The 26,514-nt window shown below is 39.2% G+C and overlaps 1 protein-coding gene across 2 annotated transcripts; it reads left to right on the top strand.

Moving 5' to 3' along the window:
• Positions 1-237: 237 nt before the first annotated feature.
• Positions 238-26,192, top strand: AADAT (aminoadipate aminotransferase). 2 transcript variants are annotated; one of them, XM_032332217.1, is made up of 14 exons: positions 238-342; positions 2,830-2,917; positions 3,556-3,724; positions 4,900-5,032; positions 8,326-8,400; positions 14,850-15,059; positions 16,928-16,993; positions 18,295-18,377; positions 18,839-18,935; positions 19,987-20,048; positions 20,313-20,377; positions 22,246-22,352; positions 25,086-25,187; positions 26,146-26,192. In XM_032332217.1, the coding sequence occupies exons 2-14, from the start codon at positions 2,851-2,853 to the stop codon at positions 26,185-26,187; spliced, it is 1,278 nt and encodes a 425-aa protein (XP_032188108.1). In that variant the 5' UTR covers positions 238-342; positions 2,830-2,850; the 3' UTR covers positions 26,188-26,192. The 2 variants fall into 2 exon arrangements, with proteins under 2 accessions (XP_032188108.1, XP_032188107.1); XM_032332216.1 differs by lacking the exon at positions 238-342 and adding an exon at positions 2,442-2,520.
• The last annotated feature ends 322 nt before the right edge of the window (positions 26,193-26,514 follow it).

Genomic DNA, 26,514 nt, shown 5'->3' with positions numbered 1-26,514 from the left:
CTTAGCAGCTTATATATCAGTTACGGATGTTGAATTATATGAAAATGCTAACCCCTCAACCAGCAAACACTTGCTCTTCTAGACTTGTCTTATATTTTTAAATTTGTTACAGTTCCTAGCACAGAGCAAGCACTCAGTAAATGTTTAAAGAATAACTGGGTCCAGAAGAACTGTGCCCTTTAATTCTATCCACAGGCAGTCCTACGCCAAGACTTTCAAAAGGCAGCACTGAGATGTGAACCTTCTCCTGCGGGAGAATTCCTTCTGCAGTCACTCTTGACAAATTGAAAGTCTGGTCTGTTTGATTTCGTTGGCAATCTATTTCCAGCTTCTGATTGTCAGGTAAGCCCCTAACTTAACTTAACTCTTGCCTGACCCTTTCCCATCACAGTAACCATTTTCTGCCTTGAGTTTTCTGAACATAATCCTACAGTCCTATACATTCCCTTTAGACCTCCCTCAAGGGACGGTTCTCTGCCCTTGTACCTGGCCTTAATTATCACCCCACTTACTCCAATCAGCACCCTCAGCCATCTCCCCTATCCAACTCCAGGGCAGCAACCCCCCACAAAAAAAAAATTCAGCAAAGTGTTTAAGGTTGAGAACCTGTATCTTATGACTTGATGGCCTTAAATCTCTTTAGTTCAGGTTCCAGGAATTGTATTCTACTAATGGGGTGGGTATGGGGGGTGAGGGGGGCCTAGTCCTGCACTGTTCTTTTTAAAGATTTTATTTATTTATTTGACAGAGAGAGAGAGAGATCACAAGTAGGCAGAGCAGCAGGCAGAGAGAGAGGGAGAAACAGGCTCCCTGCTGAGCCGAGAGCCCCATGCTGGGCTCAATCCCAGAATCCAGAGATCATGACCTGAGCCAAAGGCAGAGGCTTAACCCACTGAGCCACCCAGGAATCCCATTAAGGTCTATATAATAGATACTATAAGAATCATAGAACTGTGCATGCATGTGGTTGCAAAAATTCGTCTTGAATGTTTTCTTAGCCCAAAACTCCAGACTGTTTTTACCCTTTCCTACTACCAAAGGGAAGTTTAGGATTCTGTTAAGCATCTGAGGGAACCATACTTACTGGAGCCAAAAAGAAGCTGCAGTCTCCAGTAACACCAATATTTCTAGTTACATTTCATACGCAACCCAGATCTATACTTTATTTAGATGTATTTAGAGCTCCTCCAGCTAATTTCTAGAAACATTCAGGGGCAAGGCTTTTTAAAATAGACAATCTCAGAAAGATCCTTAAGGTATTCATGAATTAACTAAGGACACAACTTGCCTTAAGAGTTGCCAAGTACTTTCTCCAGCCAAAAATTTTTAGAGGCTGAGTATTTATATAAAAACTTTGTAACCACTCATAATAAGAGCTAACATTTATTAAGTGTTTTTACAAATGTGAAGGTGCTGTGCCCATGTGCTTAATATGGAGTCTTTGGTTTAATCCTGCTGACCACTCTGTGAGAAAACTCATGCACAAAAAAGTAACTTGTCCAAAGACACGCAGGTGTAAACCATCAGATGGGATTTACTAACACCAGAAATACCCTTCTGGTATATAGCTGCCAGCATAAAGATTCCACTGGGTTATCTCAACCTTTTGTTGCCAGGACCATGGTAAGGATAGAAGTGACTACTGGACTAATCTATTTCTGTCTAGAAGAGAGCCCTCTGACAATATGTCAAAACTCATCCAGGATGTATTCAATAAATGTTTACTGAATGAATGAAGCCAGGTTAAAATTTGTTAAAAATAAGTAACTCTCTCATATATCTATGTAGGAATAAAAGAGAGGGGCTGTCTCAAAATCTTCTCCCATTGTGAGCTCACAGGGAAAACTGTGTTAGTGACCCCGAGAGATTAATCTAAGTCCTACATCTAACTGATGTCCATAATGAATAGTCAGAAAATCCAAGGGGAGGAAACAGTAAAATTTGAGGAGACCCTCAGAGTGATTCTTCCAAAATTTGTTTCAACACTCCCCTCCTCATTCTAAAATGTTCAGATCTTGGACAAAGTATCGTTGCAAATCATCTGGGTCGCCTGGGTGACTTCCTGGGATAGTGCTATAGGTATTTTCGGAAAGGTCAGTATGAAACACAGCAGTGTTTTATGGGGTGAGACGCACCAGCTCCTTCGCCAGAAGACTCCAGGTAAGCACAAGCTGCACGGAATTGGCCTAGCAGACCAAACGCAGTTCAGGAAGCCTGCTGCAATAGACGAAAGCAGCCACCAGATGGCACTCAAGGATTAGGCTCGGGAGACTTCCGGGGCACGCCCCTCTCCTTCCCCCCCCACCCCCCCACCCCCCCACCCCGCCCCCGGCAACTAGCTCTTCGGCGAGGTCTCAGGCCGGCGTCCACGCCAACCCGACCTCTCTTGCGGTGACTCCCAGCTGCGAGGTCAAGAGTCGGGCCCGCTTTGAACGGACTCAGGCTCTGGCCTGCAAAAGCCTCGCGGCCGGCCATCACCCTGCTCGCCCTGCGCGGTGGACGTTCACCCGCGGTGGGGAGGGGCGCAGGGCTGGCGGTCATAGGCTGAGGCGCGGGGCGGGAGCCGGCGAGACAGGCCCCCAGCGAGGCGGGACCTGCACCGCCCCCCGCCCGGGGGGCCGCCCGAGGGTGCGGGGTGCGGGCCGCGAGTGCGAGCGACGCTGCGTCTGCGGAGCCCCGTGCCGGTGTGCCTGCAGCCCCGGGGCCGCTCGGGACCCAGACGCGGCGCGCAGCCTCCAGCCGGGGCGTTTCGACGGCGGGGTGGGTCCGAGCGAGTGGCGTTCCCAGAGTTCGGAGGCACGACCGGACGCCGCTATTTCGTTTTTGTAGTTTTCCGCTAGTGTCAGAGACATGAATTACTCACGGTTCCTCACCGCCACGAGCGCAGCGAGAACGCCCTCTGCCATCCGAGTCGCGAGTGAGTCCTGCGCCGGCGCCCCTCCTCCGGGGGTGGGGGGTTCTCGCGGAGCCTCCAGCGGCGGTGCCCTCCCGCGCACCTGAAACAGGGACGCACTTTGTTCTCTGAGAACTGGGTGGGAGCAGAAGGCGGGGGATCGGGTATCTCTGCGCGAGGGTAGCCGGAGCAGCATCGGAGACACGGGCTGTTGGAGGACCCCTCCTGGGAAGAGAGGGGGTGCCCTCTAGAAAGCCTCTTCCTGCAGGGTGAGTGGGTGTTAGGCACCATGGGCAGATGTGGCGGCGTGGAGCGGGCCTGGGAAACCTAAGAGCAGCGAGAAAGGCCTGAAGCCGGGTGCGCAGGTGGGCACTAAACGGAAGAGAGGAGGGTTTTCTGTCGCTGCTTAACTTTGCTTAACTTGCTCGTTGCTCTGCCCTAGTTGGGCATCTCCATTCTTTTGTTCCTCCGCCAGTGAGGTAGGTGCAGAAAAAAGTAACTTGATGTGTTTATTTTAGACTAGTATTTTAAAATAGAATTTCTTAAAGTAGAAATTGTTCAGCTTTACAGTTTCGTTGATCATAATGCAAGATATTGAGCTACCTCTGTTTATGAAAGTCTTCAGTGAAAGTGTTTCCTCTTCTCTTCTGTGTGTATTACAGCTGAGATACGGATAAAGGCACCGAAATCAGTCATCTCCTTGGCTACTGGATCACCAAACTCCAACACGTTCCCTTTTAAGACTGCTGTTATCACCATAAAAAATGGAAAGCCCATCCAATTTGATGAAGAGATGATGAAGAGGGCACTTCAGTATTCTCAAAGTGCTGGGTAGTTATCAAAAGATAACATAATTTTGTTGGTTCATTTTCACGAGCAACATTCTAAGGCCCCCTGATAAAGTAACGTGTCATTTTTAACTGGGTATTCCACAGGTAGGAAGGTTTGGGGCAGCGTTTTCAAAGATTAATTAAGAGCAACAGGTTTATTAAATGCTTCCTCCTCAGTGACTGCTTGACTTTAAATAATGGGGAGACTCAGAGAAGGCTTGTCAAAGGAAATACCATTGGAGCTGAGACTGGGAAAAAAATTGAGATTGCTAAGGGAAGAGAAGCAGGTTAGGAGAAAAGAAAAGGACAATCCAGGAAGCAGCAGTTCTGGGAGAAATTTTGTAATTATTGTGTTCCCTTAATAGTTGCAGACCCCTTATGCAAAAATATTGCCCTCTGTTCAGATGTCTTTAATATTTTCTAAGATTTTATTTATTTGAGAGAGAGGGAGAAAGAAAACAAGTGGGAGGAGGGGCCGAGGGAGAAGGAGAGCCAACTACCCACTGAGCAGAGCCCAACCTGGGCTGGATCCCAGGACCCCAGGATCAGGACCTGAGCTGAAGGCAGATGCTAACCAACTGAGCCACCCGGGTGTCCCCAGATGTCTTTAATTTCTTAAAAGCAAGCTGAAACACATGCTTTATGACTTTCCTTAGCTGATCTTCTTCCAATGATAAAGGGTAATGTATGGAGTGCCTACAAATTAAATTATACTTTATTAAAGTCTTCTTTGTTCTGTGAAAGAAAAGTATATTGAAATATAACACATTATTTATATATGAATTATATGTAATATGTACAATAGGCCTTTCTTTCCATGATACAAAGATCTTGAGACTGAACTTCTAGGTAGCCTAGGGAAATTTTCCTAAAACAAAGAATAGATTATGCAGTGAGTACTCTAATGTACAAGAAAGAGAAGAGGCTTTGTAATAAGATAGATGTAGATTCATATCTCAGCTCATTTAATCTGAGCTGGTTGACTTTATGTGAATTTCTTAATCTCTAAATCTGTTGCCTTGTCTTTTAAATAGCGTTATTAATATTGGCAAAAAGCATTTGAGGATTTTTAAATTGAATGAATAAAGTTCCTGGCATAAAGCTACCATTTAATTCTTGACTATAATTATTATGTTTTTTAATACTATAAACTTAAAAGTACGTTTTATGCTTTAGAATCCCAGAGCTGTTGTCCTGGCTAAAACAGTTACAAGTAAAATTACATAATCCTCCCACCATCAATTATCCAAGCAGTCAAGGACAGATGGACATATGCATAACAGCTGGCAGCCAAGATGGTCTTTGCAAGGTAAGACTGAAAGGAAAGGGAACCCCACGTTAAGAATCAAATATATTCATAAATAGAGTCATTTCTCACCTAAACATAGAGGGTCATGTTTAATGAGTTACTGGTAGTCTATCTTGTCTTTATGTAGAGTTTTAAGGGGAACTTAAAGACATTCACCAACCGGATTTTTCTTAAGTGTAGATCATGTGGTTAATGCCCCAGAACTATGAGTCATTAAAACAAGATTTGCATTAAGGAAGTACTCAAGTCCTACCAGAAGATTAATGAGCACCGCTTAATGTCATCTGGCTCAGAGATTCAGGTTACATTTTGATTTATGTAGTTATGAAGTTTCACTAGGATTTTTTAAAAAATTTTTAGAAGGTGTGTCCTGATACTCCTGAGAGGAAATGTTATTCCTTTGCCTGCCTGCTTAGTTCAACACCTGTGCTCACCACTGCTTACATCTGGTCTCCTCGGATGTGCTTTTGTAGATCTAGGTCTGTGTCTGTCCCTGACTTCTCTCGAGGTTAGTTCTCCTGTTATCGCCACACCTCCCCCCAACCTCCCCAGTTCCCTTTCTCTCTCTTATTCCATCTGCCTCTCTCCTGGGTTCCAGCAAGCCCACAGATGTATAACCACCCCTGGGGAGTTTTCACAAGAGACTGTATCAGTGGTTCTCAGTCTCTTCTGTTTCTTTTTTCTTTTCCTTTTCATGAATAATTAGTCCCAGTTAAAGATTCTCTATATTCAGTCTTCACAGCTAGACTAAAAAGGACTCTTATTTATGTTAAACCAGAGTAGCTTTGTTTTTCTTTTTAGGAAAATGTAAAAGCTGCAATCTAGTTAGCTTTAGTGAATTTTAAATTATTTTTACAGAATAATGTGTTGAAGTAATAAGAATATAATTTTTCCTCCCTCTTTTTGTATTTAATTGGGGAAAGGGGGGGAATTAGCTACTGTTTGAGTGTTTGCTTGAAGACAAACATCCGTGATTCTATAGATTAATACGAAAAAAAGTTCTTTTTAATTAAATTATTTTTTAAAAAGTATAACTATGAACTTTTCTCTCAGAACGATGCTCAAGATGATTTTTTCATTATCTGCTGCAACATCTGTCATAACACAAAGGAAGATAGCATAGATGGCCAGAAACACCAATAACTCATTTACTTACAGACGTGCTTATTACAGAGGCCTTCAAGGGAATCTGGTCTACTATTCCTTCCACTTTGTTCTCTAAGATAGATGTTATGTTAGGCACCTGTGTCTCTGTCTACCTCTATTAAACAGTGCTACCAGATAATAAACAGTCCTTCTTTTCATTTAGAATATTTGACATTTTCATGTTCCCCAACTGACATGGAAAATATATGTGATTAGACTTTCATTTGATTTACTGACAATACACATGCCACCCAAGTAATTTGTTTGGTCCTAGGATGTCCTCTAAAGCCTGAATCACTTAGAAACATTTCGGAGGAGGATGCTGTTTGTCATAAAATGCCAAAAGCTCATGAGGAAAAGGTGAAGGGAACTTTATAGACCAAATTGGAAGCAAAAGCCCGAATATCTATCTCAGTTGATGCCCATACTGTTGTCATGAGATGCAGGTTGTTAAAATGATAGGAAGGAGAGGCTTGAACTGAAGATTGTGACACACCACAAGGAAAGAAAAGATGATGCCATCAATTATGTAAGATTTCATTATAATGGACCCCCCGTTTGATTGAGGAGAGAAGTATCTATGGTCTAGATCATCTTGTCTGCAAAATCTCTTAAGATTTGTGGAACCTGTCTTATCTAACCTCTAAATATGTTTCACATTGTTGATCTTCTCTTCTGAAACACTCTTCTCTGCTTCTCCCAATACCTCATTGGCCCAGTTTGCCCTGCCCTTGCAGTGTCCTCCCCCTCTGCACATCCATCATTTATCAGAGTTCCTCAAGGCTCCATCCTCAAAACTCTTCTCCCCTGAACCCATGAACTCTCCCTGGGTGTCTCCATTCACACCCATGTGCTTGATCCTATGCTAGTAACTTCCAAGCTCCTTCCAAATCCATGTGTCCCATCTGTCTACCTGGTGCCATGACAGAATGTTTTAAAGGCATCTCAAACCAAAACACCCTCCTCACCTTGTCCCTCTCTCTGAGAGTTTGTGGTTCTGTTTTTCAGTAAACAGCATCATTCCCTCATCTGTCTAGCTCTGTGGCCAGAAGTCTAGGAGTCATTCTTCGTGCCTCCTCTTCGTCACTCCCCTGTAATCCGTAATTGTGTTCTGTTGGTTTGGATTTCCTAAGTATTTCTCAGTTCTCCTCTCCAGTTCCATCATCACTGTCTGTCAGGCTATATACCCATATCTCTCCCCAAAATTGCAGCAGGAGGGTCCCAGATAATCCTCAGGCTTCCCTAGACTTTACACATACATTCCCACTCACCTTTCATTCTTTCATAATGAAGCCAGAATGAGCTTCCCAACAGGAATATCTGATAATCTGATTCCCCCTTCCCAGCCTCTACCTGATATTCTTACTCGCCTCATGCGGCTTAAACGTCTGCCTGGTGTCTCTCTGCCTACTTCTGTCTGATCTCACTCTACCCTCCTCTTTACATTTCCTCTTCAAGCCACTGAATTCTTTCAGTTTCTCAAAATGTACCTATTGTGATCCTCTGTACCAACTCATCACTTCTCAAGGAAGCCTTCCCGGATCCCCCGAAGTCCCCAAATGCCCAACCCCTCCTACAATGAGCCCTTAAAACCTCTGCATCTATACTTAACAGCACTTGTCATTGTTTTTAAATATACACTTAATTGATTAATTATTTGGTTAGTGTCTAGCTTTCCCATTGGACGAGTAGCTCCATGAGGATAAGAACCATGTTGCTAAGCTCATCATTTTGTCTCCATACCATACACAGGCTTGACTTACAGTAAATATTCAATGCATTTTCAAAGAAGGAATAAAAGAAATATATGAATTTTACGAGCCAAACCAGTTATCTTACCCTAGAACAGAGTTTGAGAAACTGTGGCTTGAGAGCCAAATCCAGCCCTCATCTGACTTTATAAATAGAGATTTATGGGAACTCAGCCACACCTATTGGTTTGTATATTGTCTTTCTCAGCCTTCTCACTCTAGAGGCAGAGATAAATAGTTGCAATGGAGATATTATGGCCCACAGAATATGTACCATCTGGTACTTCACTGAAAATTTGCCAATTCCTACTGTAGAATCCTAGAATCCTCAAACTGAATAAGGGATCTAAGAATGGAAACAATACTATCCAAACTAACCTATGCTTCTTTTGTTAGGTGTTTGAAATGATCATTAATCCTGGAGATAATGTCCTCCTAAATGAACCTGTTTATTCAGGAACACTTCAAGCTGTGAGTACACATTTTTATAAAATGCAGCTCTCTTTTAATAAATAAAACATTACACCTTTAAAATTCTCTGTCTGTGGAAAAATAAAATAGTATCTTCCATCTGTAAATAGGAGAATCTTAAATGATGTTTGCAAAATATGTTAAATATACCCTCTGCTTTATACATTTCTTTTTATAAAATCTAAAAGTGTAGGTGTTGAAATTAAGCTGTGCGAAATCACATCCAGCTTTCTTAATATTTCATGTGACATGCAACTTCATTTACAAAAACTTAACTTTTTCTTTACTTTTGTTACCATACGTCTAAGTATAGTCATGTTATATGTCAATTTAATATAATTGTAAGCCAATATGGTGTAACTAGGACTTTCCACTCCAGTGTTAAATTAATGGGACTATAATGTCCAGAAGGAGGAAGCTGGTCATCCAGCTTTGCTTTGCCCTAGTGAGAACACAACACTGACAAGTAGGATGTTCTGGGGCACAGTACTTTAGGGTAGCCATGGACTGATTTGTGCAGGTCCTTAGGTTCATAGGCCTGGAACCAAAGGGAAGCTATTTCAACTCAATATAAGAACTTCCTAGCCATGAGCCTTTACCTGACTCCTGACTCCCTAAGGAAGGAAAGCACTACCCATCACTTCAGGTGCCCAGAGTTACTCTCAGTTGTCATCTAACACCTAGCTTAAAGTAGAGGGGTAGGGCACCTGGGTAGCTAAGTGGGTTAAGCCTCTGCCTTCGGCTCAGGTCATGATCTCAGGGTCCTGGGATCGAGTCCCGCATCGGGCTCTCTGCTCAGCAGGGAGCCTGCTTCCCTCTCTCTCTGCCTGCCTCCCTGTCTACTTGTGATCTCTCTCTGTCAAATAAATAAATAAAATCTTTAAAAAAAAAAGATAGGGCAGTGAATGAGGTGATCTTTATGCTCTGCTGATTCTAACTTCACAGATTCTCTTTTTTTGTCAAGTTTAATATTATCTTTTTTTTAATTTTTAATTTTATTTATTTTTATTTTATTGTTTATTTTATTGTTTTTTTTAATTTATTTTTTATTTATTTTCAGCATAACAGTATTCATTATTTTTGCACCACACCCAGTGCTCCATGCAATCCGTGCCCTCTATAATACCCACCACCTGGTACCCCAACCTCCCACCCCCCGCCCCTTCAAAACCCTCAGATTGTTTTTCAGAGTCCATAGTCTCTCGTGATTCACCTCCCCTTCCAATTTCCCCCAACTCCCTTCTCCTCTCTAACTCCCCTTGTCCTCCATGCTATTTGTTATGCTCCACAAATAAGTGAAACCATATGATAATTGACTCTCTCTGCTTGACTTATTTCACTCAGCATAATCTCTTCCAGTCCCGTCCATGTTGCTACAAAAGTTAGGTATTCATACTTGCTGATGGAGGCATAATACTCCATAGTGTATATGGACCACATCTTCCTTAACCATTCGTCCATTGAAGGGCATCTTGGTTCTTTCCACAGTTTGGCAACCGTGGCCATTGCTGCTATAAACATTGGGGTACAGATGGCCCTTCTTTTCACTGCCTCTGTATCTTTGGGGTAAATACCCAGTAGTACAATTGCAGGGTCACAGGGGAGCTCTATTTTTAATTTCTTGAGGAATCTCCACACTGTTCTCCAAAGAGGCTGCACCAACTTGCGTTCCCACCAACAGTGGAAGAGGGTTCCCCTTTCTCCACATCCTCTCCAACACACGTTGTTTCCTATCTTGCTAATTTTGGCCATTCTAACTGGTGTAAGGTGATATCTCAATGTGGTTTTAATTTGAATCTCCCTGATGGCTAGTGATGATGAACATTTTTTCATGTGTCTGATAGCCATTTGTATGTCTTGATTGGAGAAGTGTTGTTCATATCTTCTGTCCATTTTTTGATATGATTGTCTGTTTAGTGTGTGTTGAGTTTGAGGAGTTCTTTATAGATCCTGGATATCAACCTTTTGTCTGTACTATCATTTGCAAATATCTTCTCCCATTCCGTGGATTGCCTCTTTGTTTTGTTGACTGTTTCCTTTGCTGTGCAGAAGCTTTTGATTTTGATGAAGTCCCAAAAGTTTATTTTCGCTTTTGTTTCCTTTGCCTTTGGAGACATATCTTGAAAGAAGTTGCTGTGGCTGATATCGAAGAGATTACTGCCTATGTTCTCCTCCAGGATTCTGATGGATTCCTGTCTCACATTGAGGTCTTTTATCCATTTTGAGTTTATCTTTGTATACAGTGTAAGAGAATGGTCGAGTTTCATTCTTCTACATATAGCTGTCCAGTTTTCCCAGCACCATTTATTGAAGAGACTGTCTTTTTTCACTGTATATTTTTTCCCGTTTTGTCGAAGATTAATTGACCATAGAGTTGAGGGTCCGTATCTGGGCTCTATACTCTGTTCCACTGGTCTACTCCACCCCCAAACTACTAGAACGCATACAGCAATTCAGCAACATGGCAAGATACAAAGTCAATGTACAGAAATCACTGGCTTTCTTATACACTAACAATGAAAATACAGAAAGGGAAATTAGAGAATCGATTCCATTTACTATAGCACCAAGAACCATAAGATACCTGGGAATAAACCTAACCAAAGAGGTAAAGGATCTGTATTTGAGGAACTACAGAACACTCATGAAAGAAATTGAAGAAGACACAAAAAGATGGAAGACCATTCCATGCTCTTGGATCAGAAGAATAAACATTGTTAAAATGTCTATACTGCCTAGAGCAATCTATACTTTTAATGCCATTCCGATCAAAATTCCACCGGTATTTTTCAAAGAGCTGGAGCAAATAATCCAAAAATTTGTATGGAATCAGAAGAGACCCCGAATCGCTAAGGAAATGTTGAAAAACAAAAATAAAATGGGGGGCATCACGCTGCCTGATTTCAAGCTTTACTACAAAGCTGTGATCACCAAGACAGCATGGTACTGGCGTAAGTTTAATATTATCTTAAACAATTAATAATAGAAAGCTATTAGCTAGTCTTAATGAAAGGCAGATTTTCTCAAAACTCCTAAGGAGAGATGAAATTGATACTATAAAAAAATGCTTTTCCAAGTGAACAATCCAAAAAGGAAATTAAGAAAACAATTCCATTTATAATAGCAGCCAAAAGAATAAAATATCTGAGATTAAATCTAAGAAAGGAGGTAAAAGAGTTGTACATTAAAAACTATAAAACACTGATCAAGGAAATTGAAGAAGACCCAAATAAATGGGAAAACATCACCTGTCCATCAATTGGAATACTTAATATTGTTTAGATATCAATACTACCAAAGCAAACTATAGATTCAAAACAGTCCCTATCAAATTCCAGTAGACTTTTTTGCAGAAATAGAAAAGCCAGTTGTCAAATTCATATGGGACTGGAAGGAATCCAAATAGCCAAAACAGTCTTGAAAAAGAACAACAAAGTTGGAGGACTCCCACTTCCTAATTTCAAAGCCAGCTTCAAAGCTCTACTGATCAAAACAGTGTGGTACTTGTACAAGGACAGACATATAGACCAGTGCAATAGAATTGAGAGTCCAGAAATAAACCCACACATCCGTGGTCATTTTATTTCGACAAGGGTACCAGAACTATTCAATACAGAAAAAGTAATCTCCTCAACATAAGGTTCTGGGACAACTGGATTTTCACATGCAAAAGAAAGAAATTAGGCCTTTGGACCATATAAAAGTTTAACTCAAAATGGATCAAAGACCTGAATGTAAGAGCTAAGACTATAAAAGCTTAGAGGAAAACATAAAGGCAAATCTTCCTGACCTTGGATATGGCACTAAATTCTTAGATATGGCACCAAAAACACAGGCAAAAAGAACAAAAAATAGATATTGGACTTCATCAAAAATTAAAAACTTGTGTGCCCTGAAGGACATTATGAAGAAAGTGAAAAGACATCCTACAGAATGGGAGAGAATACTTGCAAGTCATATATCTGGTAAGGATTTAATATCCAGAATATATAAAGACCTTCTACAACTCAATAACAATAACAACAATAAAAGAACCTATTTTAAAAGTGGGCAAAAGTCTTGAATAGACATGTCTTCAGAGAAGATATTCAGGTTGCCAGTGAGCACAGAAAAGATGCTCAACATCATCATTAGTCATTAGAGAAATGCAAATCAAAAACACAGTGAGATACTGCCTTAAATCTACTAGTATAGCTACTTCTTTTATGTAACGTAACAAGTGTTACTGAATCTGGTGTTGCTGGTGGAAATGTAAAGTGGTACATCCACAGTGGAAAAACAGTTTGTCAGTTCCTCAAAATATTAAACTTAGAATTACCATCTGACTCACTAGTTCAACTCCAAGTATATACCCAAAAAGAATTGAGAATTGGAGCTCAAACAGATAATTGTACACAAATGTCCATTGCTGCATTATTCATAATAGCCAAAAGGTAGGAGCAACTCAAATGTACATCAACAGGTGAGTGAATAAATAAACTGTGGCATATACATATGATGGAATATTATTCAGCCATGAAAAGGAACAAAGTCTTAACACACACTTCAACATGGGTGAACTTTGAAAACATTACACCAACTGAAAGCAGCCAGACACAATACAACAAATAATGTATTACTCCATGTATTTGTTTCTTAAATCTAAAATAGGCAGAGTCACAGAGACAGTAAGTTAGAGGTTACTGGGGCCCAGAGACAGGGGGAAAAGAGGAGTTACTGCTTAACGGGTTTCTCTTTGGTGAAGAGAAGTTTCGGAAGTCAGTAGTGCACTGATGCACATATTGTGAATGTGATTAATGTCATGAACTGTACACTTAAAAATGTCAAAATTTGAAGGGCGCCTGGGTGGCTCAGTTGATGAAGTGTCTGCCTTTGGTCATGATCCTGGGATCCTGGGATCAAGCCCTGTGTGGGGCTTCCTGCTCAGCACTCAGCAGGGAGTCTACTTCTCCCGCCCTCTCTCCCCCTAACCCATGCTCTCTCTTGCTCTCTCTCAAGTAAAGTCTTTTAAGAAGAAAGCAAAATTTTTGTCATATCTATTTGCCACAATAAAAAACTAAAGTAAAATAATTGCTTCTTCTTAATGATTGGATACTAATTTCAATCTGATACTAACTACTTTACTAAACTCTTTATGTAATGTCTATGAATCTGAAACCAGTGTCTGTGTGATCAGCATCACGCATGCACGCACAGACGTTTCCACATACCCAGACAGAAACTGTGTGCCAGGCTATGAGGAGATTTGCTAGTAAGGAAAATGTGTTTATTTCATGGCCCAATATTACTTTGTTTAATCATGGTAGATGTGTTTCCTCAGCCTAAGAACTTTTACCTTTGTCATAAAGTTGTATGGATTATTCCCACTTAGTACATATTTCCACATTTGACTGCTAAAAGAGTGTCTGCTTACCTTTGAAAAATTTTTCTTCTGAGAACCTCACTCAAATTATTCTTTCTAAAGTTCCATTTTTTTTCTTTATGTTCATCCAAGAATAAGATTCCACAAGATTTTTATAAAATTATGTCTATAAGCAAGGCCACTCTTTGTGATTTCAGGCTTAGCCTTTGGTAAATACAAAATACTTCCATACACCTTGGTAAGCTGCTGCCCTGTTCCCCTCTGTGCCCATCACCACCCTGGCTTCCCTGGCCCCACTCCTAAGACCACCCAGAACTTCCCATGATACGGAATTAATGCAGGGGACCCCAGGACTCTTTTCCGGTCAGGTACTGTTTCTGATGTGCCTGTGCTGTATCACCTGTTAAATATTTTGAATATCACCTCTGCTTATAAGTATTTTAGGTATTAACATAAAAGATGCTTTCTATGTTCAACATTGTCCAAAAAAAATTGTTAATACACATCTCTTTTGGAACCAGTTCTGATCATAATTCTAATGAAAATTCAGTCAGAGGCTAGGTTATGCACTGTAACAAACCACCCCAGTCTCCATGGCTTATGGCTAGAAAGTTTCTTTCTCCCACATACTACATATCGACCAAAAGGCAGCTGCTGCTCTCTTCCACGACAGACATCTCCATACCAAGCCCCAGGCTGATAGAAGCAACCTCTGTCTGGAGCATTGCTGGTCTTAGAGCAAAGGGAAAAGGGAACAGAACCAAAAGCTGGATTTTAAAACTTCTGCTTGGACGAAACACACATCCCTTCGGCTTACAATTTACTGGCCAAAGCGAGACATATGGCCAATCCTGACCTATGAGCAAGGAAGTATGGGAACTGACGGGGGATATTTTTGAACGATAATGGAATCTACCCCAGGGCAACAATGAAATGAGACTAGACCACCTCAAGCCTTTGAGTGTAGAGATGACTGCAGGTTTATACATTAAAGGGTATAAATGGTAACATCCTTGGTTAGTAGAAGAACCAGTGACACACTCTGTAATCATGTCTGAATCTTGGTCTTTTTATTTGTGCTCAACAGCTGAAGCCACTGGGCTGCAACATCATTAATGTCGCCAGTGATGAATATGGGATGATTCCGGCCTCCCTCAAAGAAGTCCTTTCCAAATGGAAACCAGAGGAGTCAAAGAACCCTAAAAAAAACACCCCCAAATGTCTTTACATTGTCCCAAATGGCAACAACCCTACTGGAAACTCATTAACAAGTAACCGCAAGAAGGAAATCTATGAGGTATTTTAAAAAAATATGTTCTGTGGGTATGTCCTTGTTTATTTTTGACCTTTGAGAAGAGTACTGTGCAAGTTCCATTTCTTATTTTTTATTATTACAAGGAAGATAATTTTTAATATAAAAAGAAGTCATCTATGCCCAAGGGTCCTAATAAATTGGAACACAAGAAATTACTCCATCCTTGGTTAACTGTGAGATTTTTTTCCCTTAATTGATATTTTCATAAAAAAGAAATGGCATTTTTGACCTACTGTTAAATTTTATGAGTTTATGTAATCAAACCCCAAGTTTGATTTTCATTATTTTATTTTTATGTTTTCATCCTCTCTCTTCTCTTTCCTACTCCTTAGCATTTTAGGTTACAAAGAAATTCTTTAAAAATAAGAGGCATGCTCTTTTGTCAAATATCTTTTAGGTATGTGACTATGATGTCTAACTTTTCATAGCAAACATTTTTTTAAAATATCAAACACATACCTAACAGTACAAAAATCTTTGAAAAATAAGAGAAATGTGCCTTTAGTAAATTCTCTTTTATGTACCTTACTGTGCTCCCTAGACTTTTGCTACTAATAGCTTTTTAATATAAGTACCAAAGATATATTAAACTATATAGAATGTGCAGTAGAATCATAAAGGAAGATTTCAAATAGCTTCTTCCACTCATTTTTGTGTGTCTGTGTGTGTCAAAGTGTTGTCTTATTTTTCACATTCCAGAGTTCTGTCCTGCGTTCTCCTCTTATTTGCATACTACCCCCAGATAGTCTCATCCGTTTCTGTGGCTATAAATTCCATTCTAAATAATAGGAATGCCTTTCCCCTGAACTCCAACTTCTCCATCCAGCTTCTGTTTCCAATATCCACCATGAATGTCTAATAGATATTTCCAACCTACCATGAACAAATAGAACTCTCGATTTAGTCCAGCCGCACCCAATTCCAATCCCAACCCCTCACATTCCCCATCTCTGTAAATAGTGCCTCTATGAACAGTGACCCTTTACTCCTCTCTTTCTCTTCTCTTCCCCCCACCACCCCCTACATCTAATCCATCTTGTGGACTCCACTACCGAATGGATCCAAATCCACCTGTTTCTCTCTTTTTGCCCTTACTACCATGGTCTTCCCAACCACCACCTTCCTTCACTGGGCTATGAGGATAGTTTCCTCATTGGACCCCGGCTGCACTCCTTTCTCCATCTCCAGCCAGTCATTCTTCACAAGCAGCCAGTCACATCCTTCCCCACCCCCCTCAAATATAAAGGTAAAGCCAGTGTTGTGGTCCTGTTTACAGTCCTCTAGTGGATTCCCTTTGCAGTTAAAATAAAACCAAATTCCTTCATCTGCTCCACAAAGCTGTTTGACCTGGTAGTCTAATCTCAGACCCTGTCATCTCTTATTTTATCGTCTTCTTGCTTCAGGCCACTTTGTCCTTCTGAGCTCTTGTGTTATCTTGTCAGGAAGGGCTTCCCAATGATTCAGACTGAAACAGCTACCCAATCTCTCTCTCTCTCTCTCTCTCTCTCTCTCACACACACACACACACACACACACACACACATCACCCTGTTTATCACCCTTCCCAGCCCCTAAAACCTCCTGTGTAGTATTTCTTCTCTTCATTGTCCATTGGCTTACGTATATTGTCTTTCCCAGAACCCTGAATTTAAGTTCCGTGAGAAGAGCCTTCAGTGAGCGCCTCGTTCATCTCTTTATCTTCATTGTCTAGGACAAAAGGCACTCAGTAGCTTCTTGAATGAATGGATGAGTGAGTGAATGAATGAATGAATACAAAGAATTATGATTCCAAGTGATTTTCAGATTAGATGGTCCTTAAGAATTAAATATACTACCTCAACCTTTTTTAGCTCGCAAGAAAATATGATTTCCTCATCATAGAAGATGATCCTTACTATTTTCTCCAGTTCAGCAAGGTAAGTGATGATGTGAACTTATTTCACGATTAGAAGATAAACATGTAAGTTATTACACTGACTTGAGTTTAGCCTGGTTTTGAAGTAGGAGCTAATCTATCTTTACATTGAAAATAAGTAAAATTATTAATAATTTGCTACCACTCCAATCTTTAGTCTTTCAGTTTTATCATGGAATTAATACTTGTCATGTCTGGTATTACTGCTCTTTCCAGAAACAACTTACCTTTAAAATAGTAGTGCTCTATACCATGCATTTGGTCAAACAGAGTGAGTCAGGGCTGATAGTCTTCTCAAACTCCAGATTCTAGTGCATGGTTTTTTAAACATCATACCAGGGATGTGAAGGAGGTTCCATTTTGGGAACTATAGTCTCTTGGCAGTGGCTTACTGGAATGATGTCTGACAAGGATCTAAAGGAGAAAGATAGCCGTGCTCAGTTAGCAGTGTCCATTCTGCGTTAACCGGCAGAATGCCATGTATTTAGCATCTCTGTCACCGAAGGCCTGGATCTTACCTACAGAATAATGGATTTTTAGGTTCTTTTTCACTATATATGCCACTTTTCATGATCTCTGTCTCCTAATAGACAGCAGTTGTGGCATAGACTCCCACTGATATCTTCAAAATCAGACATTGTCTTCATTTGCTCTCAGGGAGAACATCTGCTTGGATTCAGTGCTCCCTTTAAATCTACTGAAAAAGAACAAAAACACTTGATTTTTCTGTATATTTTGCCAACTATCACATCTACCTACCTACTCCCTACCCTCCACATGACCTGGAACTACTTTGCTGTATGCATCTATTTTTGAAGTAAATACTCAAGTCCATATTGCAGATTGACTACATTTCTCATCTTGTTTTATCTTTCTAGCTGTTCTAAGGATCATCATTCTCTCTTGAAGCAACCCTGAATGCTGCTGGCCCTCTTCATTTTGATCTAATCCAAATGAGTTTTTCTTAAATCCTTCCTCTAAATCTGTTAATCCTGGATCTCAACCTTTGAGTTTAGGAGGGCCTATTTGAGGTTTCCCTAAATTTCTAATAATAACATCTTAAGCAAATGAGTAAACTCTTCTTTGTTTTTGGCAAAAAAGCAGCAAAGCTAAGCAGGTACTCACTAAAAAACGTGCATCTCAGTTTCTTATTCCATTTTAAAGGTTGAGACTAAGGTAACAGAAATGATGGTTGTGTTACTGCTGTTGGAATCTACACCCTCTCCATTCCCTACACAAAATAATTACACAGTCACTTAACAGAGTTCTCAAACAAACAATATGTATTTTTTCCATTTTAAGCCCCGGGCACCAACATTTCTTTCCATGGACGTTGATGGGCGTGTCATCAGAACGGACTCTTTTTCAAAAGTCCTCTCCTCTGGGTAAGGCTTTGTGTCTTAATTTATGGCCAGATCTAAAAAAGACAGACTATACCTGAGTGTCTTTTAGTCCAAATATTTCTCATTTAAGATGCTAGTATTCCTACTTACTTTAAAATATCAGTTTGATTATTAATTTTAATATATGCCTTTTCTTTCTTTATCCATCTGCAATAATCAAAGGTATTTGGGTGTTAATCTAAAGTTGTAGTGGGTCTGGTCAGGTTTTCAGTTCCATATATAAAAGAACACATTTCAAAATACTTGGTCAGACTTGTATTCCATTTTAAATGTACATTTAAATTTGGATTTTAAATAACAAGTAGCTAGTTTTATTAGAATGTTTTAATTGTCTAGGCCCATTTGTCCCCAGGTCACAACTATCTTCCTAATGAAATCAGTAAAGTGACATCTATTAATTGTTAATACAGAATTTGTCTTGTGCCTTTTCTCTTTTTGTGTAGGCTGAGAATAGGGTTTATAACTGGTCCAAAATCCTTGATAGAGAGAGTTGTTTTTCACACACAAGTCTCAACCATGCACCCCAGCACTTTTACACAGGTAAGGACAATGTCAGAAATAGGAGGGTTTGGGTTTCTTTTTCTTTTTTTTTTTTTAAGCAATCAGAATAGAAAATAGATGTTAGCATGTAAGACTGAGTGAAGGTGGCAGGGAGAGAAATCACTGATCCAGAATCTTGTGTTCGATATGGACTGTATTAGAAGATAAAATACCACAGATGTTTACTCTAAAAGGCAGATGAGATGGGGCACCTGGGTGGCTCAGTGGGTTAAAGCCTCTGCCTTCGGCTCAGGTCATGGTCCCAGGGTCCTGGGATGGAGCCCCGCATCAGGCTCTCTGCTCAGTGGGGAGCCTGCTTCCCCCCGACCCTCTGCCTGCCTCTCTGCCTACTTGTGATCTCCGTCTGTCAAATAAATAAATAAACTCTTAAAAAAAAAGAAAGGCAGATGAGAATTTAATTAACCTACCGTTACTTTGTAGCATAAAGATGTCCCCATGTCTTATCAATTTAGGGGTTTTTTCCCATATTTTTTGTGCCTGTTATCAACAAAACTTCACTATCCATCTATAGTATTTAGAACTTCCATTTTATATAGAAAAATCACTGAAAATGTTACACAACACATATCTACTATGTATTTTTTAACAAATTTAGAGAAGCGATATAGTATAGCAACTAATAGTATGGATCTGGAGCTAGACAGTCTAACTTGAATCCAGGTTCTGTCTCTCACTAACTGTGTGACCTTGGGAACGTTCATTTAACCCTTGTGCCTTGGTTTCCTCATCAGTAAAATAGAAATAATAGCCTAATAAGGTTATTACAAAAATTAAATTAAAATGTATTAATATATTACAGTAGTTTCTGCCCATAGCAAGTATTACATAAATATTTATTATTTTATTGTCACTGTTATTAATTAACATTTATTATAAATCACTGTGTAAATCTTGGTTCAGTTTGTTATATTTTCTTGTGGTTTACAGGTAATCAGGAGTGATTTGCTTTTTATATTTGGCAAAAAAAGAAAAAAACAAAAAACATTTAGAGACCAAACCATAACATTTGTTATTGTCTTATCTCTTTTAGCTTCTGATCTCACAGCTTCTACACCAGTGGGGAGAAGAGGGTTTCCTGGTTCATGTAGACAGGTATTGCATGTTAGCTTCCATATTTTACATAGATATTGGCTTCCCTGTATTAATTTTCATTAGGATTATTCCAAAATGAAGGAAAAAATGCAATGGTAAAAATTTTGCCACCAAACAATCAAATAAACATGCTCTATTCATTTTTCAAGCATTCAACATTTTAATCAAGATAGAAAACAAGATTCTTACAGACTGAACTCCAGAGCCTTCTGGTGTCTTCAGTCAGTGAACTAAACACATGCTTTTCATTGTTTCCTTTTCTAGGGTTGCTGATTTCTATATGAACCAGAAGGATGCAATAGTGGCAGCTGCAAACAAATGGTTAAGTGGTGAGTGGAATATCCATCCTGCCCTGTTGATAGACACCAGCACTTTGACGAGTGGGGGGTGAACACTGCATAGTCATTGTTAATAATCTTGGGAGAAGAGAAACAAGAGTGCAGGAGTATTCTTGTCAAGTACTGTCACCCTCAGAAGTAATAGTCTGCAAACCCTGTCACTGTTCTGCCTATCTCTACTTTACCTGTCTGCTACAAAGAATTTGTGGCTGAAAGGGGGGAAAAAAGAACTTTTAGTCTAAAAATCAGCTGGCCATAACTTAAAGCTAAATGATAGCTATACTCAAAGGTTTTAGAGTTACTTCAAATTTTCCCCCAAACAGCAGAGGAATTGTCAAACAATTTTCTAAGACTTTTGTTTTAATAGTATAACCTAAGGCAGTTCTCTCATTATAAATTATTTGCATTCAAATTGTTAGTGTCATTTATCTAATAGTATTTATTGCTAATTTGATTGCAGGGTGATTTAGATTTAATTTTCTATTAATGAATTATGTGTTGGGTGCTTTTTTAAGATTTTATTTATTTATTTGACAGAGAGAGATCACAAGTAGGCCGAGCAGCAAGCAGAGAGAGAGGAGGAAGCAGGCCTCCTACTGAGCAGAGAGCCAATGTGGGGGTTCCATCCCAGGACCCTGAGATCATGACCTGGGCTGAAGGCAGAGGCTTAACCCACTGAGCCACCCAGGCACCCGACGTGGTTTTAATTATATCATTAAAAAAGCTTTTGGTGTGAATAACAGTAAACAAAAAAATCAGTTCCTTATTTCTGTCATATCTTGTTCCTTATAAATTCCTGGTAAATAGAGAATTACCTTTTTAATAAGAGTACTATTCTACCACTTTGTACAGTGGCATTAAAGATCAGGTTCCAGGGGCATCTGGGTGGCTCAGGCAGTTAAGCATCTGCCTTCGGCTCAAGTCATGATCCCAGGGTCCTGGGATAGAACCCCTGTGTCAGGCTCTCTGCTCAGTGGGGAACCTGCTTCTCCCTCTGCCTCTGCCTAATGCTACTCCTGCTGTGCTCCCTGTCTCTCTGTGTCAAATACATAAATAAAATTAAAAAAAAAAAAGAACAGATTCTAATCAAAAGCAAGTTTTAAAATAATTGTCCTTCCTTCTTGGTTTCTTTATCCTAATACCCAGTGAAACATAAAGCCTACAAATACTTCTGGTATGATTGCATTTTAAGTACTTCTTTTCATAATCAACTATATTCTGATAAAAACTCTAATCCATCAGACTTCAAAACTGTTGTATAAATGACAGAGTTTATTGAAGCACTGGAAGAATCTGGAAGGAATCGAAGAATCTTCTCCTATAATTGAAAGAGCTATAGTTGGCTTCAGTATGGTTCTAACTAAGGGAAGTAGACACAGGCCTTAGAATCCTTGCACTACCCTAAGACTGACTAAAATTGGAAATATATACAAGAGTCTCCCTCTCTCCCTTCATCCCAGTCTCTCTCTCTCTCTCTCTCTCTCTCTCTCTCTTTTTAAGATTGTGTGTATTTATTTGATGGAGAAAGAGACAGCTAGAGAGGGAACATAAGCCAGGATAGTGGGAGAGGGAGAAGCAGATTCCCCAATGAGCAGAGAGACAGGTATGGGACTGATTGCTGGACCTGGGCTGAAAGCAGACACTTAACTGACTGAGTCACCCAGTCACCCCTAGTCTCTTATTTTTTAAATAAACTCAGAACTTCAATTCATTAAATTCTATGTTTTAAAAATGATATCCCCAAAGGAACTTTTTTTGGACATACTAGTTGACAGTTACTGCAATTATGCATTAATTGATATATTTGATATCATCTAAAGTGGTTTTAGCATATATTTATTCTCTTTTTTGGTTTGTAGGTTTGGCAGAATGGAATGTTCCTACTGCTGGAATGTTTTTATGGGTTAAAATTAAGGGCATTTCTGATGTAAAACAACTGATTGAAGAAAAAGCCATTAAGAAAGAGGTAAGGGGGGGGATTATACTTCTTTAAAGTGATTTTTCACTTAAAATAAAAATGAAGAGAGATATTTATCATTGCCTTCTATCCCAACCCATAATATTTTAATATCAGATGTTATCTCATATTTATTTATCTTATATTTCTAATATTATTATCTCATTGTTAAAATAAAAATAGATTTTTGAGTTATATCATTCTTCTTCTGGTCTACATTAATGGAAATACAGTCATTCATCTCAGCTACCAGTTAGTTTAATGGCTAAGAGCAGAGGGTTTTTTCCTCTGATTTAAGTAAGTAAAGCATGCTAGCAAACTTGGAAAATTCATGACAGTATAATGAAAAATGTTTAAGTAGCCCATTATTTCACCACCCCAATTTTGTGGCCATTGTGGTATATTTTCCTTGAAGAGCTTGTCTATATGTAGTATTTTGGCTGTGCAGTTATTTTCCGTGGTTAAAATTACACAGAAAAGTTTGTATCCTGTTATTTTCACCTAAAATTGGGCTGTAAGGATTTCTTCTAGGCTTTTCGTTCTCTCCTTTTGTACTTAAATCTACTTAGTTATTCAGAGGCATTAACTAGTATGGAAAATCTAAATATTTTCCCATGTAGCTGTCCAATTTACCTAACAGAGTATCCTTTCTCCATGAAATAATGCTTCTGTCATGTTTGCCAGTCTTTTGTAAACTAAGATATGTTTCCCTTTTGTTTTGAAGCAGTAAGTACAAGCGAGCAGGTTGTGTTGGCACTGGCACAGGACCGTGCTAGTGCATAAGAGATGAGGTAGTGTGGATGCTAGAAAATTGATGTCTAGAGGTCAGACCTGGGACAGGCCTGGGAGCTGACTACCTGGACTTCAAGTCATACATCCTCTCTAACCATCTTACTTGAGGGCAAGACTCCTGCTTTACTCATTGTTCTAATCCTACTAATTCTACACAGTAGGTACTCTGTAAATACTGACTTATTTCAAAGAAATACATTTTAGCATCATAAATCAGTTTCATGTTTTCTTTGCTTTTCTGTCAATGCCATTATCATCAGGATCATTTGGTAAGTGGCTATTTGTATGTATCTCTGAGGTAGGTGCTAAGGACACAGAACTCAGACTTTCTCATCATTTTTTCAGTGTTCTCCATATGTCCCATATATCCTGCTGCATTTACCTTTACTTTTTCTAAATAATCTTCAACCTTACAGCTACAACCTCAGCCCAATTCTGGTCATCTTACAAGGAGATTTTCACTATTCCCCCCTTCTCTTACAACTCCTTGCTTGTAATATACACCCCAGTATTTTCCACTATATTGAGAGAAATGATGATTTTCTTTTCTTTTCTTTTCTTTTTTTTTAAGATTTTATCCATTTGACGGAGAGAGAGAAATCACAAGTAGGCAGAGAGGCAGGCAAGAGAGAGAGGGGAGGAAGCAGGCTCCCTGCGGAGCAGAGAGCCCCACCCGGGGCTCGATCCCAAGACCCTGGGATCATGATCTGAGCCGAAGGCAGAGGCTTTAAACCACTGAGCCACCCAGGCGCCCCGAAATGATGATTTTCATTTGATTATTAATCAAGACAGAAATCTATCATCTGCCTTGAAATCTCTTCCCCAGAATGCCCCAAACCATTTCACTCCTGAGTCACCTTACTCTAGTAGACAGTGTGCAGATGGACACTACGTAACAACAGTGAATGCAGTGAATGCTCTCAGAGCTGGTGATTGTACTATGTAATAATCTCAAAGACCTACCACACCTGAAGTTTATTTCTGACTCACATAAAACTTTCAAAGATGTGATCTTCAGCCACCCCTGTTCCAACAAGCAATTTAGAGACTCTGGTTCTTTCCTTCTCACTGCTCTTCAGTCTTCAATGCATGGATTCCACAATGACTGTAAAATGGAAAGAGTGTGATGGATCACACGGGGGACTATTTCGCTGGGCAAGGCCTAGAAGTGGCATGCATCACTTCACATCCATGGGATAGGATTCGATCATGTGGCCATACATAACAAGAAACAATCTGAGCAACAGAATATATTTGTGCACCAGGAAACATAGGGAATGGAGTTCGCATTTGGTGAGCCACGTGCCACTGTGCTCACGTCACGAATACCAGTTGTTCCCACTACTGTCTTGACATACGTCACATTTTTAGTTCATTCACTCTATAAATTGAAATTTTTACCTCCTTTCAGTTCTTCAGCTGAAGAACCAATTTTCTTCCCATCTCAAGGCCATTACACTCTCCTCTCCCTAAAATACTCTTTACCCACTTTTTGTTCTGCCAACACCTACTTACCATCCAAGTCCCTGCTTAAAAGCCACTTCCAAATTTGATAACTTAAAAATGGCCTCTCATTGTTTGAATTTATGTTACTTTCCTAGTTGGTTTACCATTTATTCATGTTTATTACCATTTCTGTTTCTTTTATAAGCTGTTTTTTGCCCATCAAAGCTAGAATTTTAGTGTTTTATTCTTTAGATTCTTTATTTAGTGTTATATTCTTTAGATGGAGAAGAGGGAGCATTTGCCGTATTTACTGTAAACATTTTTCCAGATTCTTTGCTTTTGTATAGTTTTGTTTCATTAGGACATACAGACTTTTTACATAAAATGATTTTTCTCATGATTTTTTAAATTGTTTTTAAATGTAAAAAGTCTTTCCCCTCTCTGAGATTGGATCTACCTATATATTCTTCGAGTAATTCACTTATTTTCCATTAATTCTCTTAGATATTAATGCTTCCTGGAAATATTTTCTACGTTGATAGCTCAGCTCCTAGCCCTTACTTTAGAGCGTCCTTCTCCTCAGCTTCTCCAGAAGAGATGGATGTGGTGAGTACAGTTTTCTCTTCAGAGTAACACTAGATATCAATTCTGGTTTTTGGTGCATGTGTTCCTTTTGTGAGTTACAACATTGTTTAATGTCCTCTTGGGTTTCTGAAAAACAGGTATCATTTGAAAATTCATGAATTGCTATTAAAAGACACACTTTAATGGCAGCAAATAGACAAAGGCATGAGACCAAGTTGGAGTTAAATTTCATCATCTTCATGAACTGTTTTCAGACTTGCTGAACCATGCTGGCAAGTTCCTAACAAGTTATGAAGAAAACTTCTTTTCTCCCTACATGGAATTAGTCTGAGCTAAATTCAGCACACATTCATGAAAGCCATTAGTCCCTTTCTGTGAAGAAAAATTTATCAGCAAGAGTCAAATACAATAATATTCTTAAATTAATTACAAGTCTGGGTTTAGCCAAAATAACAAGAAGCAAAGAAATGAGTTCTTAAGGACTGCATGTTTGGGGGTCTAAATAGAAGAGGTATAAATTGAACAGTGCCATTAACCTTGAGAAGGGTCTACTTGCCCTTGCAGATAGATTAGTTCTTCATGTTCTCTATTTATTTGTTTTCTCATATCATTAAATATGCTTTTCATAAGTTACCTCTGCTTTTATATATGAATAAAGTTAGACAATTGAAATGGTATAGAATGCATATGCAGGTGAGATTATATGAAAAAATAATTTGTGTTGTGGGAAAAATGGAAAACAATGATCTCGAGGGCTATAAAAACAAACAAAAGTCCTGGGAATCTGATATGCTTATCTCTATATATATTAGTGGACATTGATGGCATCCTACCCAGATAAACCTGATGTTAAATTTGACTTGTAATTGCCATATCTAAACCAAAGATGAATATTCTTCATTTAAATTTTTTAAATTATCACAGACTTTTCCTAAGTAGCATCCTAATTTTGCTAATTCTTATCTCTTTTCTATTTCAGGCCTTCCAGAGATTAGCCCAACTTATTAAAGAATCTTTATGAAGAAATCAAACCCTATGAAGAAACCAAAATGTTTCATGGATTTTTCAGATAAATTATTGTTAGCTTTTAGCAGGAAGAAATCATTGGCTTCACACTTACAGACTGGATTTCAAGAAGCATGTCATATCTGCAGTAATTTAACTAGACAACTTTTAAAGTGCCCTTAAATTCATCAGATTGACAAGATATTTTTATAATCCACTTATACCTTTTGATAAATTTTCATCCTGCAAAAGTGATTCTTATCCTCGATTTTACTATAAAGAATTCTAGTTGTTTTATGGTTCCTCATAAATTATCCTTGAAACTAACATTTTACAATAAATT

This window comes from Mustela erminea, chromosome 2 (assembly GCF_009829155.1).
Source record: "Mustela erminea isolate mMusErm1 chromosome 2, mMusErm1.Pri, whole genome shotgun sequence".
Taxonomy (NCBI): Eukaryota; Metazoa; Chordata; class Mammalia; order Carnivora; family Mustelidae; genus Mustela; species Mustela erminea.
This window is presented reverse-complemented; position numbering and strand designations above follow the sequence as displayed.

Excerpts from the sequence above, each read along its gene's own strand:
- AADAT (XM_032332217.1), top strand. The coding sequence starts at position 2,851 with ATGAATTACTCACGGTTCCTCACCGCCACGAGCGCAGCGAGAACGCCC. Across the intron at positions 3,725-4,899 it reads CAGTATTCTCAAAGTGCTGG|AATCCCAGAGCTGTTGTCCT; the intron begins GTAGTTATCAAA and ends TTTATGCTTTAG. Across the intron at positions 15,060-16,927 it reads GCAAGAAGGAAATCTATGAG|CTCGCAAGAAAATATGATTT; the intron begins GTATTTTAAAAA and ends AACCTTTTTTAG.